Source organism: Astyanax mexicanus, chromosome 1 (genome assembly GCF_023375975.1).
Source record: "Astyanax mexicanus isolate ESR-SI-001 chromosome 1, AstMex3_surface, whole genome shotgun sequence".
Classification (NCBI taxonomy): domain Eukaryota; kingdom Metazoa; phylum Chordata; class Actinopteri; order Characiformes; family Acestrorhamphidae; genus Astyanax; species Astyanax mexicanus.
The window spans coordinates 37,739,911-37,753,604 of record NC_064408.1 but is presented as its reverse complement, the minus strand read 5'-3'; the positions used below and the strand labels follow the sequence as shown (position 1 = coordinate 37,753,604).

Below are 13,694 nucleotides of genomic sequence, written 5' to 3'. Positions count from 1 at the left end.
TTCTCCTGTTGTCTATGTGTTTATGACTGTAGCAGGGTTGGTGTGTGTGTGTACGTGTGTGTGAGAGAGAGAAGGAGAGGCGGAACTGAAGTCATAAATGCATGAATCTTGCTGAAACGCAGATCTGAGTGTCTGTAGTATAGAAACTGCTTCTTTCTGAGTGTGTGTTCAGTTCAGGATGAGGGTCTTTCTGTGTGTGTGTTTTGCTGCTGCGATTGTTTTTACTACAGATGGACAGACAGACCCAGATTTTGGTAAGTATGCTACTAGTTTGTTAATGGAGCCCTTTTGGTGAATAGCCATATATCAACCATTTCTCAGTTTTGGAAGAAATCAGTTATTTTCTTGACTACTGTGAATCATTTTATATTTATTATTGGTATTGTTATTATCATTAAGTTGATTAATGACTGAATGAAGATACAATTGAATTTGATATTTTATGTATGAAAATTTAGAATACCTATTTTTTTTCTCTTTTTAAAATGGTTGATTATATTGTTTTTCATTGGAAGGTGAATACACCTGTGTGCTATTAATTTTCTTGTTATTAATATAATTTATTTCAGCATATTTGCTTTTTTACTATTTTAGTAATAAATCTGTGCATCATACTTCTTTTATGTTATGGACATACTGTCTGTTTTAAGTCTGAATCTTAAAAAATAAGTGCTTCTTGTGACATTGGTGCTGGTAACTGTAAAGCTTTATAATGTGCTGTTTGTTAGCTAAGCTAAAGTTTCAGAACATTTCATTTCAACTGCTTTTTTTCCCACAAAATGTTTTTATGTGGGTAGACAGAGCCCTAAATCACTGAACACAAGGTTCTGGGTTAAATACCCTTGTCCTGTTGGCACTGCTTGGTCCCTTTAAAAAGTTGATGTGAACGTATAGTGACTAATATATATATATATATATATTTGTCATGTACACAGCTCTGGAAAAAATAAGATAGCACTTAAAAATGGTGAGTTCCTTTGATTTTACCAAATTGAAAACCTCTGGAATATAATCAGGAGGAAGATGGATGATTAAAAGCCATCAAACCAAGCTGAACTTCTTGAATTTGTGCACCAGGAGTGGCATAACATTATCCAAAAGCAGTGTGTAAGACTGGTGGAGGAGAACATGCCAATTTGGGAGACATTTACTCAAACAGTTTGATTCTGATTCAGAAACTGAAGTGGTCTCTACATTTTTTCCAGATCTATATATATACGTGAATGACTGTAAGCATAAAAGTTTTATATGTTCTTTAGAGAGGCTTTGTGGAGGTGTACTGGACTTTGATCTGTGCAAAGCAGAATGGAATTGTAATCTAAACATCAGCAGGTGTTTCTGTAAGGATGAAACTCCTTTCTGCAGGTAATCAGTAACCCATTCCTTACTGCAAATACTCATCAATACATTTAGTATTCATCACTTCCTTACTGCAGCTCCTCACTTATCATTTCCTTACTGTGAATGATCAATAATCAGCACTGTATCATTCACTGTAGTTTATCTGTAATTAAACACACATTAAAATGAAATGTATAGATAAAACGCGCTGTTTATATATGTTGCATCCGTTTTGTAATTTGATCAGCAATCACTGTCCTACTGTACATATAAAATGTTCTACATAGCTAAATATTTTACAAGTTATTATAATACAAAATACATACACTGACGTGACAAGTCATCGTACATACAGTACCAGTCATACATTTGGGCACACCTTAAATGTACTACATTTAGTTTTTTCATTTATTAAAAGAAAATCACAAAAAGTCCCAGAAACCATTAAGAAATGATTTAGTAAAAAAGTTATTTACTTGATTTCCTTGCCTCTTAATGTGTCTTAATGTTTGAGAGCATCAGTTGTAAAGTTGTGAAGAGGTAGAGTTGGTATACAGAGACTCCATTTGAGTCATGTTCTAATCCATATTATGGCAAAAAAACTTCTCAACTAAATACAAAATAAAAATGCTTTAAGAAAAATCTGAAAAAATAAAAGTACTTTAAAAGTATCCTCAGGTGCAGTCACTAAGACCATCAAAAATGTTATGATAAAACTGGCTCTCATCAGGACTACCCCATGTACGGAAGACCAAGAGTTACCTCTGTTGCACAGGATAAGTTCATCAGAGTTACCAGCCTCAGAAACCAGAAGTTAACAGCCCCCCAGATAAGAGCTACATAAATACTTCTCAGAATATTTTGTTTTTTTTTTACAACTTTTAAGTTTCCATATGATTTCTTATGTGTTCCTTCATAGTCTTAATTTACAGTGTAGGGGGGGACATTGAGAAGGTGTGTCCAAATTTTTGACTGGTACTGTACATAATATCTACGCAATAATACACTCGAGGTTTGTGCTATAACGTGTAATATTGCCACTGCAGTGCTGTGGCTGTACATCAGCACAGCAGTGCCAATATGACATGTTATAGCTGAACCTCAAGTGTATTATTGTGATTATACCACAATTCCATTATCGCTGTTTATTGAAAGATTTAAAAGAGTTAAAGAGGAGGAGATAATACGATCAGTTTGGTTATAAAAACTGAAATAGTTAAAATAGTTTCATTACTGCTCTGTTTGTAGCTGCGCTGTTTGGCTTGTAAGCACTGTGTCGTTGCTAGGTTACCTGTATGTGGTGGAGTAATACTTGGAGAGCTTCGGTTACAGTGCATTACCGGATGATAATGGCACTTACAGAACACCTCTCAGCCAATCAAATTGCAGGGTCGAAACTATCTGTGGTATAGTGTGGATCGAGGAATGTTAAATCGGTAGTAAGTCTGTACAATTTCAAAAATGAGATATTTCATCTATCTGGCATCCACTATCAGGCCTCATTTTACCTCATATAGTTAATATCTGAACATGGAACATGCATTTCCAAGCCGTCCCAAGATTATGCTTCATGATCAATTTGGTTTGGGGTTTTTATTAACAACAAAATATCACTGATCAGAGATGAGATGTGAAATTGAGAGGATTCTCTTTGTAATTCTTGTCTAAGAAACCCACCCATTGTCTTATCATGTTTATCGTTTTTTCACTGTTGTCTACAGGTGTAACAACTTTGCAGACGAGTTTTATCTGGGCGAGGACTGTAGTCAGAAATGGACCACACTGACCTTTGCCCTCGTGGCCTCTCTTCCTGGAATCACACTAGCTTTCGTGGTGGGACTTATCGTCCACATCATACACACCTGTTCAGGATCCGGCAAGAGTGACGGGTCAGAGACACACACACACACAAAATCAGGCCCAGAAGGACATGCTAATTTATTTTTGTAGTAATTCTCTACAATAAGGGTCACAGATATCAGTACTTACAACAGTAATAAACATGGATAAATGGTTAATTAATGTCTCAACTAATAAATAACTGACACTAGTTACAATATTTTTGAACAATACTAAATATTAATGCTTAAGAATTTGGTTAATAATAATGAATTGAGACAAATATTTTGTAATGTTTATTAATGTGCTATCTAGTGTCAATACATAATATGTACTATTAATTAATGTACCCTAATTGTAAAGTGTTACCCTTTTTTGTCAAAAGACCAGAGTTGCTTCAGGGAAGCATGATGGGATTGAATATTTTGGGCTAGAGTGGCGCCTTGCTCTTTGTAATCATCATCAGGCTGTAAAACATCTGTTTTTAATTATATAATTGAATAACCCAACTTTTCTGTGAATATTATATTTTAGTACAGCAAACAAAGGTTACTAATGGCATGTAAACAAATAATAACAAACCAAAATACAGAAATTGTTTTCTTCATTTTCCTTTGTTTTAAGCCCCTTTCCCTTAATCTAATTTTCCTTCTGGAAATTATTTTCTAGAGTGAAGCCAAGCTTCCTGTAGTCAACTTTAGACAGTGTACTTTTTTGTAACAATTTTTAAACAAACTTATTCTGTAAAAATAATTTAAAAAAGGAAGAAACTGTTTTGTCTGGATAAAATACTGGATAAAAATACAATATACTTTTGACCTCAGCTCCAGTTAAGGTGATGTAACATTATTTTCTCTTGATCATGTTACTTTACGAGACAATAACTCTTTAATGGTTAATGTAAATCTTTACATTTGACTGCCAATTTCCAAATTTGATTAAATTTCTAATTGAAGAGTTTATTTTTTAAAATCATACCTTTATATATAAACACAACGTTATCTGTTTTACCAAATAAACATTTCAATTATTATATTTCAGTAGCAAGAGGTTTTGGCTCAGTTTTAAATTGTCTTATGAAACACACTGATAAGAAAAGCAGTAAACGTGCAGAAACAGAAAGCTGGCAGAAACTGCCAGTAAACCATGTGCCTGACAAGCAGATGATTATGATGACAAACCCATAAATTCCTCTGAGAGGCTCGAGCTTCTGCCCTTTTACTGGAGGAGAGATTCAGCCGGCAGATGAGCAGCGGTGTATAGTATCTGTTAAATTAAATTTTATTTAATTTAATTCAACTGAACTTAATCAGTTGAATTTACCTTTCATTTTGGTTGAAAGTTATAGATGAAAAGACGTCTTATTTACAAAAACACAGCCATGGAGAAAATCCATATGAACCATTTTTGCTGGCCTACTATGGGATTCTAGTATTATGTTAGTGCTAAGCTGTTCTTCATTTCTAACAAATGGCTAAAACTTCCTTGCACTAATGCTTACATTTATAGCCAATTACATCAGATCTAACTGATCTGATTAAAGAGATAGAACAGGCCTCATATACTTGTTGCGAATGCTCAAAGCTGAAAACTTCTGTTCGCTCAAAAAGTCCATTCTCATTTAAAATTTTAATGCATTACCTTTAAGTGACACTAAAACACATTAGAAACGTAAATATGAAATAAAGCTGGCATGGGGGAACGCACATTCTTACATTCAAGTCACATTTAGTACATCTGACCATGAGCATAAAATGTGGCCTACGCAATGTTTTTGTATGTATGCAGCTTAAGTACATAACTGAAAAAAAAAATGCTTTACCAGCACGACAAGCTTGACCAAACTGTTTAACCAGCTTAAGCAGGTTGAGCAGCTTGACCAAGACATTTAAGGGACAAACACCTTAAAAATACACTTGACTTCTGGGGGAAACAGGGGAGAAGCAGGCGTCCACATACTTGTCAAGAAATAGTATAGAAGCAGTTTTGCAGTTGTACTTAGTAATTCATAGTCTGTAGTAAAGAATAATTTAAGACTAAGAATGGTTTCATAACTCTGAGGTTCAGGGGATTCATATATAAAGTTATTTAAGTTGAACTTAAATTAGATATACAAGGGGAAAAAAGTGGATTACTTAATATTTCTGTAAATGTGTCACTTTAGCCAATTTTCCACTATCAGTTGTGAGCAAAGTACACAAAACTGAGTTAAAGCAGAGATACACAAGGTATAATGACTCACCCCTTTAAGACCTCTACTTGAGAAATATACAAACGTATTGGTCTTCAAATGCACTTAAGTATTAAAAACAAAAGTACTATCGTTCATTATGTCTCTAATGTTCTATTTTTCTCTCTTTCTTAGTCATTTTATTTTAGGCGAAAATATTTATTTTATTATTTATTATTAGTTATTTGTGGTTCACCAATCCTTAATAGAATGTAATAAATACATTAGTCTGACACTGATGCCTATTAAAATAATCATAAACACAAAAGGCAGACAGTTTCCATTAGGTAGAGCCAACTTTTTACCAACAAGCAAATTACTTATTTGCAATGAGTGTTTAGTCAACAAAAACAGGTTCACAAATGAGTTTTCTATAATATAGTGCATCTATATATTTTGTATATTCCATAATTTATTCAGGATTATTTACACTGTTGCATTGATAATATACTGTGTGCTTGCAGATGGAAGCTAATGTATGTCCAACAGGTCAAATCAAATTCAAAACATTGTGTATGCTGTATAATGATTGCTTTACACTTCTTTCATTTTATGAAATGTTACATTTTTATAAAATACCTTTATACTTACACCTGAAGTAGCATCAGATTGCACACCATGTGGTGTAAAACGTTTGATATCCAAAAATATAGAATTTAGGTAAAAAGTCAACTAAAATATGTGACTGAAAATACTTTGGTAAATTAAAGATGCCGGAAAAGCTACTTATCTACAGTAACAAATTACATGCATTTATTTACTGTCCTCTTCTGTCCATTGTTGTCCCTGAATAGGCACAAATTAGTTAAAATTATAAAACATATACTATGAGGACACTCTTGATTGTTTTAGGCCGGATCTGGCCTGATCTTATTAAAAAACTAAATGTAGCACATCCACTTATATGTACAGACAGCTTATTAATTGTGATATAAGTGATGAAATTATCATTATATAAAAACATTTTTAAAAGCTTGGTATAAGCTTAGTACAGTCTTCTTTTACAGCCTCATTTTGCATGTGTTTGTGTGTACAGACATGTGAGTAAACAGCAGTCCAGCCCTCCTGCAGAAGAGAATTTGTTCCCAGGAATGGTTTTTGCATCTGACGTGGCTGTGAGTTATTGTTTATTAATCAAATAATAAACAGTAAATTGATAAGCATTCAGCATTTCAGTTCATCAAAGGTCACAATGGCAACAAATGCATAAATATAGAAATATATATATATAATTAGTTCTCACATTTCCCTTTATTTTATAACTTCTACTTCGACAGTGATTTTTATTCCCAGATGTGGCAGATGTACAGAAGTCCTAAACTTGTAGTACAGATACTTCATTAAAATAAAAAAAAGTAAAAGTTAAAGTATGATTTTTGTTTTAAGTAAAAATAAAAATGTATACATTCCTAAATGTACTTGAAATAAAACAGTCAAAAGTATTTTTTTAAAAAAGGCCTACATTTTTCTTTTTTATGTATTTTAAATATTTCTTAAAATATGTTTATTTATTATTTATAGGTAATTCTAAATGATAATAACAGTTTGTGCTAGAACTGCAGAATCATCTGCAAAATTACACACATAATATATTTAAATCTGGACTTTTTTGTACTGAAAGTAGCTAGGGAGTAACATAACAATGAATTAGCAGGTGTCCCAATACTTTTGTCCCACCTCACACCAGATGATTCTCCAGATTCTAAAATGATACTCTATTAGATTTTATTCTTTTTAGCAAAACAGCAAACTATGCTGGACAGGCCCTCAGTTTTAAAGCACTGCTCTATATGAAGCGTTTATACTATTAAAACATATATTTAGTTTATTTGCTTACAGTTCCTGAACACAATCTCTAATCTTCATCGATTGATTCATCCATCTGTCCACCCGGCCACACCCCAAATATTTCCTGCCAGTTGCTCTGTAGTGATATCATCAGTCAATTGAAACCAACAGCATTGTAAACCCATGTAATGATTAAACAGATAATCATGTGCCTAAAAATAGAGAGAGATACTGAGTGTGACAAGATGAGAAACAGGAATGTTGCCCTTATTTGTGAAATATTAAATTAAAGTCAAGTTGAAGTTGAAATAGAATGTGTGTATTAAATGTTAAGAAGATGTGATTATACTGTAGAATCTATATTTTTTTGTTTGTTTCATCCTTTCTGTTTTGTTTTCCTTTTCTGTCTCTCAAAGGCTCGTCCTAATGGTTCCACTGGTCCAAGGCCACCACAAGTTGGGATTCCAATGCAAAACACACGCCCATACAGGTGAGCAATTGAGGACAGAGGAAATTTAAATGTCTATAGAACTTCAGAAACGTAATATCCCCTCAACTATCTGGCTCCCACAATAGGCTTCATTTGAACTCAAATATTTAATGTCTCTTTGGGTTGAACATGCATTCACATGTCCCAAAGTTATGCTTCATGACCAAATTGGCTTGGGGGCTTATTTATAATAACGGAGTGTATGAAGCTACCTCCACCATGTCTTGTGGCTGTGATTTTGTTCTATTACAGCCACCTGTAATAGGCTTCACTCCAACTCTAATAATTCATGTCACTTTTCTTTGAGCATGCTGGCCAGTGTTTAAGCTCACTCACAAGATAACACCTCACAACAACATACAGGTGTAGACATTCCCAGGTTATTCCTAAAAGTAAATCTTTATGATCACTTTACATACTGATATCCCATAACTTTTTTTCATGTAAATATATGAGTTACATTAGTTCCCTGACCTCTCCAAGTTTATGTTTATAATTTCACTAAGTCCATAATTTTTAATGACTTAACTTCCTAAAATAAAATCCTAATTGTTTTAGTTTCTAAGTCCCTTCTTTCATCGTGTATCTGATTTTCCCATGTTGCTTGAGTCTTTAAGTCACTGGCTTTCTCAACTCTCTGATTCCCCAAGTTCTGAGAATTTTAGTTCCTGAATGCTTACTTACTTTGATCTCTCAGCTGCCAAAGGTCACAAAGGTCTTGAACCACAAGTCCTTAATTCCTAAAGTAAAACAATGTTAGTGTTATTATCATACATGAACATGAGGTGGATATATTTTTCCTAAAAAGTTTTCCTAAAAATCTTTTTGTTTGCAGTATTCCAGAAAGTCCACGTCCTTCAACAAACAGACCACCTATGGGAGACCCTCGGCAACCCTACAAGTAAACAGGACATTTTTTAGACCGATCTCTTTCATATTGTTTTATTTCACTGATGCAAACATTCAGATTATCCATTTCGTATGTAACTGCAAGGGCTGGAAAGATGCTTAACACTTGCTGTATGTGGGCGAGCATTGTACTGCTGAAAAATGCAAGTTGGATTGAGTCACCCCTGGTATCACTACTAGGCATGACTGACTAATTTATAGTTTTGACAATTGTCCTGATAGAATGCATGCCGACTTTCTCATTCTGTTTGCTTTCCTTTCTGTAGCCCATCTGCTAGCAATCGTCTATCAACTGACAGACCACCAATGGGAGGCCCTCGTCCATCACCTGACAGACCACCAATGGGAGGCCCTCGTCCAACCAACAGGTACACTGACAATCCAGTTAAAAATTTAACTTTTTCCTGTAAAAAATATATATTTGAGTGTGTTAGCAAAATGAACAATGTTTGTTGTATGTGTGTGCAGTGAGTTTGATAGGCCGGCTCTAGGAGGACCCCCGCAGCCCTACAGGTATTATTTAGTTATTTTTGAGGTTAATGAGGCTAATATAGCTAATAAGTAATGGAAGCTTATACCTCATCAATTAGCACTGGAGCTATAAAGGCTAATAGAGCTAATAAGTAATAGACTTGTATACCTCACCAATTAGCACTGGAGCTACTAGCCTAATAATTAATGGAAGCATATACCTCACCCATTAGCACTGGAGCTATGAGGCTAATAGAGCTAATAAGTAATGGAAGCTTATACCTCACCAATTAGCACTGGAGCTACTAGCCTAATATAGCTAATAAGTAATGAAAGCTTGTATCTGACATTATTGTCCTGGCATTACTAGTGTACTGTAGCCAAAACGTAATATAAGCTAATGCTGCACCAGATAGAGTCATGATACACTCACCTCAAACTGTGTAGAGCAGAGCAGTGCAGTAATCTCTAGCAGACTTGTTTATTTGGTTTCTGGCACTGTTTAACCCATTGTTATCTAGATTATTTACATAGATACAAGTATGCCTCATAGCTCCAGTGAAAAATTGAGGAAATTGAGGATCTTGTTTTAACTGAAAACATTAAGTGTCTTTTTTTTTTCTTTTTTTTTTTTTTTACTGAACTATAGTTTTAACTACTGACTGGATATCTCTGTTAAATGAAATTTTTCAACTTCACTGTATTAAAAAAATTAAAGATTATGTAAATTTAAATATTGTTTCTCATTATTTGTTTACTTATTACTTGCTTAATCAATTTGATAAAAAAATAGACATAAAATGTTTTTTTTGATCCCAGTGTGTAAATTTCTTCAGTATAAATGAAAAACAATGCTTGTGTCTGTGTATTTTGCAGCTACACTGCACGCCCTGGTCAGGTACTCAGTAACCCGTATGCTAAAAGCAGGAATCCCTATGAAGAGGACAGTCCGTCTCCGGATTCGTACAGGAAATATAATCCGCCCGCCTCCCCGCAGGGTTTTGATGACAGGGTGAGCACTTATCCAACTACATTTACATCTACAACTTTAGGGCTGCTGTTTTAAAATATTTCTTCAAAATAATAAAACCATGTTTTCTAACAGGGGAACAAAAATAATGCACATGGTGAAAATATAAAAAGGGCACAACATGGGGCCCAGCCAACACACAAAAAATGATGCTCCACGTATAATTAAATATTGTTCGTTCTTGATTAAGATTTGTTACTAGGCTAAACACACAAACTTCCACCTCCCAGCTAGGGGTGTAAGAAAATATTGATATATTGAAGTTTTACAATATTTTGTATTGCAATAGTGTATTGATTTTCAAACACACAGTGTTGATTTTCCTATAATTAGTACTATTATAGATATAGAAAATTTTGTGTTGTGTTTAAATCCTGGCCTTGAGGTACCAGTATTGTCTTCAGACTGTTTGAACTGTTATGACTGATAAAAAGAAACGATAGTGTTTTTTTTTTTATTTTTTTTTTTTTACTAAGATTTGATTTAAACAATCACAACATATCGCCTTGCTTAAAATATTGTACTATATATGTGATATATTGAACTGTACCTCCTGTATTGTGATACACATCGTATCATCAATTTCTTGGCAAAACACAGCCCTACTTCCCTTTATTTTTTATCTCAGATTTTAACTACTGGAAAGGGCAGCCTTTGGGATATTGAATAGTAAGGGTTCCATATAAAGAATTTAATAATGGTATATTTGTATATGAAAGGGCAGAAAATCATCTTATTACAAATAAATAAATCTTTTTTTGTTTTTTTAATTAATTTCCTATTACAAGGAGGGCCACTATAGTGGACAATTGATCACTTTTTTTACACAAGTAGTTCAGCCTCTTTTCTCACCATGGGAGCACCAGGAGGCACCGTCCCTCATGATTCCAACAAAGGGCAACAGTGATCTGCCTCTTGCCCAATACTGTATAGAAAGGATGACAGTTCTATATATAATCACAGGAAGTTAGGAAATTACTGACATAGTTGATGTCCAGAAGAGAAAACTGGATTTATGGTCCACATTTGAAGCTGACTTGTCTACACTGGTAAACTTAGGTGTTGGTGGTTCCTGATCTCACTGTTTCTCCCTGTCAGATTCAACCGAGACCTTTTAATAATTTACTACAATTTAACACCAACAGGATTCAGTTATAAATGTATACATGTAAATGTGAAAGTAAACAACACTGTAGCACTTTTTTCTATTATTAAGAATAACAAAGTTTAAAAGTGTGATGTTAAAACACAACATCAATAACTAAATATATGACTGGTTTGGTGGACATGGTTTTAATGTGGGCAGCTTAGACCACATCAGCTTCTTTTTTTATTGAAATTCACTACATCCCAATCATTCACATCTTTCACAAGCGGTAAAGTCCAAGATGCCATATATCCTGTCATGAAAGCTTTTTAGTGATTCCATTTTTACTCATTAGAAGGCTGTCTGGTTGGAAATGGTATAGTACATATGTAGACCCATCCACTGCCTCCCCCTGCAAATAGTCTCTTATACATGTTTATGGTGTGAACAACTTTGGCTGTGAAAACATCTGTGGTATTGCCTAATAAGCAAATAACTGAATGTGTTCACTGACGGCTGTTTATTTCTCTCTTCTTTTGGTTCTGCAGAGAATGGGTCAATCTTCAGCACCCTCTTACTCAGGCTCAGACTATGGCAACCGCGGTGCCTTCCCTCGAGTGCAGGTCAATCGCATGTACTGAAGAGGCAGAAGGCAGAGGGATTCTGAGACATTTTAATACAAATTTAAAACAAATGTTTATTGGGCTCACTTTAGACTCCGCAGGACTATTGTCAAGAACGATGTCTCAGCAAGTGTACATACAGGATCTGTTATTTAACATTATGAAATTGTCATAAGAATATTACAAAATTATTTTTTAATCTTTAACCTTTTCACCATGAAACATTACTTTGTTTTTTTTTTCTGTGGATTTCTTTCTAGCAGTGAAACAAGTAACATTTTAAAACATTTTTTTATTGAATATGTATAATAATATCATAATGTTCTTACAAAACTCATGTCTAGATTTAAAATATGATGTTCACTTTCTTTTTAATGCTTATTAATGCTTATTCTTTTTAATGCTTTTTAATGCTTAAACTCATCAGAACATGCACCAGAAATGGAGATTTTCATTCTTCTGTATTTTCATGCCATTGATGTTCATTAACATATACATGTGCTACAAGTGTTTACAGAGTGTTTATTAATCTGGTGTTAAATATTATTTTATTTTATTCATACTTTACTTATGAATTCACATATGTTTCATGAGTGAGGCCGATAGTATTCATAACACATTTTTCTTCCTCAGTTCACACAATTACATAATTACTATTCACCGGTAACCACTATTACTGCTGCTCTTCCAATGATCATATTTCCACTACTATTTATTTTGTTTAAAGGCTGATTTGAAAGATAATAAATCATGATTATGAAAACCTACACCACCGATTCAGCTTTAGGCTTCCAGAGCTTTGAGACAATGAAACTGTTGGCTATGCCCCAGACCTTACAAGCTCTGCATGGTTCCACGTGTTCAGTAAAAAGACATTTACCACTTCTAAACATGTTTTTTTTCTATTATTATTTTTTTTTAAGAAATAGAATAAACCACAATTACAGGTATTGTATTTATAGCAAATTGACATTCAACTCTTAACAATTTATGAGCTAAACATGGTTATTTGTGCTGTATATGCAAAAGCACTATTTTTTTATATTATTAAAACAATACGTTATTTACACACATTTTGCATTAAAACATTTAAATGCACTTTGAACATTTGTAATGTATTGATGTCATTGATTAGTCATATTTAATTTCTTGTTCACAGATTTCTGTACATTTGCTTTATTTAATCCAAATGCAAATAAATCAGATTTATTTTTAAGATCTAAAGTTGTGTGTTTCTGTAATTCGACCGCTTTGATTATTTCAGAAATGTGAACCTGAACTCCCTTTAGGAATGGTGGTGGTGTGTTTTGCAGACATTTATCCAACTAGTTTTAGAAGCATTGTCTGTATTACAGACTTTTGTCTTATTTTTTTTTTAAATGAGGCTTATAATATAAACCAATACAGCACCATATTTTTTTGTATGTTGTATAATATAAGGAAATATATAATATAAACGTTATCTAAAATTATCCTTTTTAAATAGGAGAGGAAAAACCTTACATTCAGTGGACATCAGTGTAAAATATAATGTTTAAAAAAGGAGTTCTGGAACCTTTTTCATTGGTTCATTCATAACATTCCAAAGGTAATAGGATAGGAACCAATATCATGTCCCATGCTATTGATCTTAGAACAGCACGTGCTTACTTTAAGACTGAATGTTTTTTAGGAACGTTCCACATTACAAAGGCATGGCTGTGGAAAAAGAGGGTTCATGTATTAGACTGGCCTGCCTGCAGTTTTGAACTGTTACCAACAGAGAATGTGTAAAATTTCATTTAAAACAAAATGTGTTTAATGGAAAATAAACAACAAACTGTATTTATCAGTACTTTTCACAAATGTTATTCCTCTGAGATGCTTGCATCAAAAGAAATGTTATG

At 33.6% G+C, this 13,694-nt stretch overlaps 1 protein-coding gene across 1 annotated transcript; it reads left to right on the top strand.

Annotated features, from left to right (window-relative positions):
- Positions 1-21: 21 nt before the first annotated feature.
- On the top strand, positions 22-13,024 carry zgc:158432 (uncharacterized protein LOC555281 homolog). The gene is made up of 10 exons (XM_049476578.1): positions 22-254; positions 1,260-1,365; positions 3,063-3,230; positions 6,447-6,525; positions 7,615-7,688; positions 8,524-8,589; positions 8,864-8,965; positions 9,066-9,110; positions 9,945-10,080; positions 11,734-13,024. Exons 1-10 carry the CDS (start codon positions 179-181, stop codon positions 11,824-11,826), a joined length of 945 nt encoding a protein of 314 aa, XP_049332535.1. The 5' UTR covers positions 22-178; the 3' UTR covers positions 11,827-13,024.
- Positions 13,025-13,694: the final 670 nt, after the last annotated feature.

What these genes read in the sequence shown, in the direction of transcription:
- zgc:158432 (XM_049476578.1), top strand. Translation starts at nt 179, where the DNA reads ATGAGGGTCTTTCTGTGTGTGTGTTTTGCTGCTGCGATTGTTTTTACT. An exon ending in GGATCCGGCAAGAGTGACGG is followed by an intron (nt 3,231 to 6,446) that starts GTCAGAGACACA and finishes TTGTGTGTACAG; the next exon opens with ACATGTGAGTAAACAGCAGT. An exon ending in GGACCCCCGCAGCCCTACAG is followed by an intron (nt 9,111 to 9,944) that starts GTATTATTTAGT and finishes TGTATTTTGCAG; the next exon opens with CTACACTGCACGCCCTGGTC.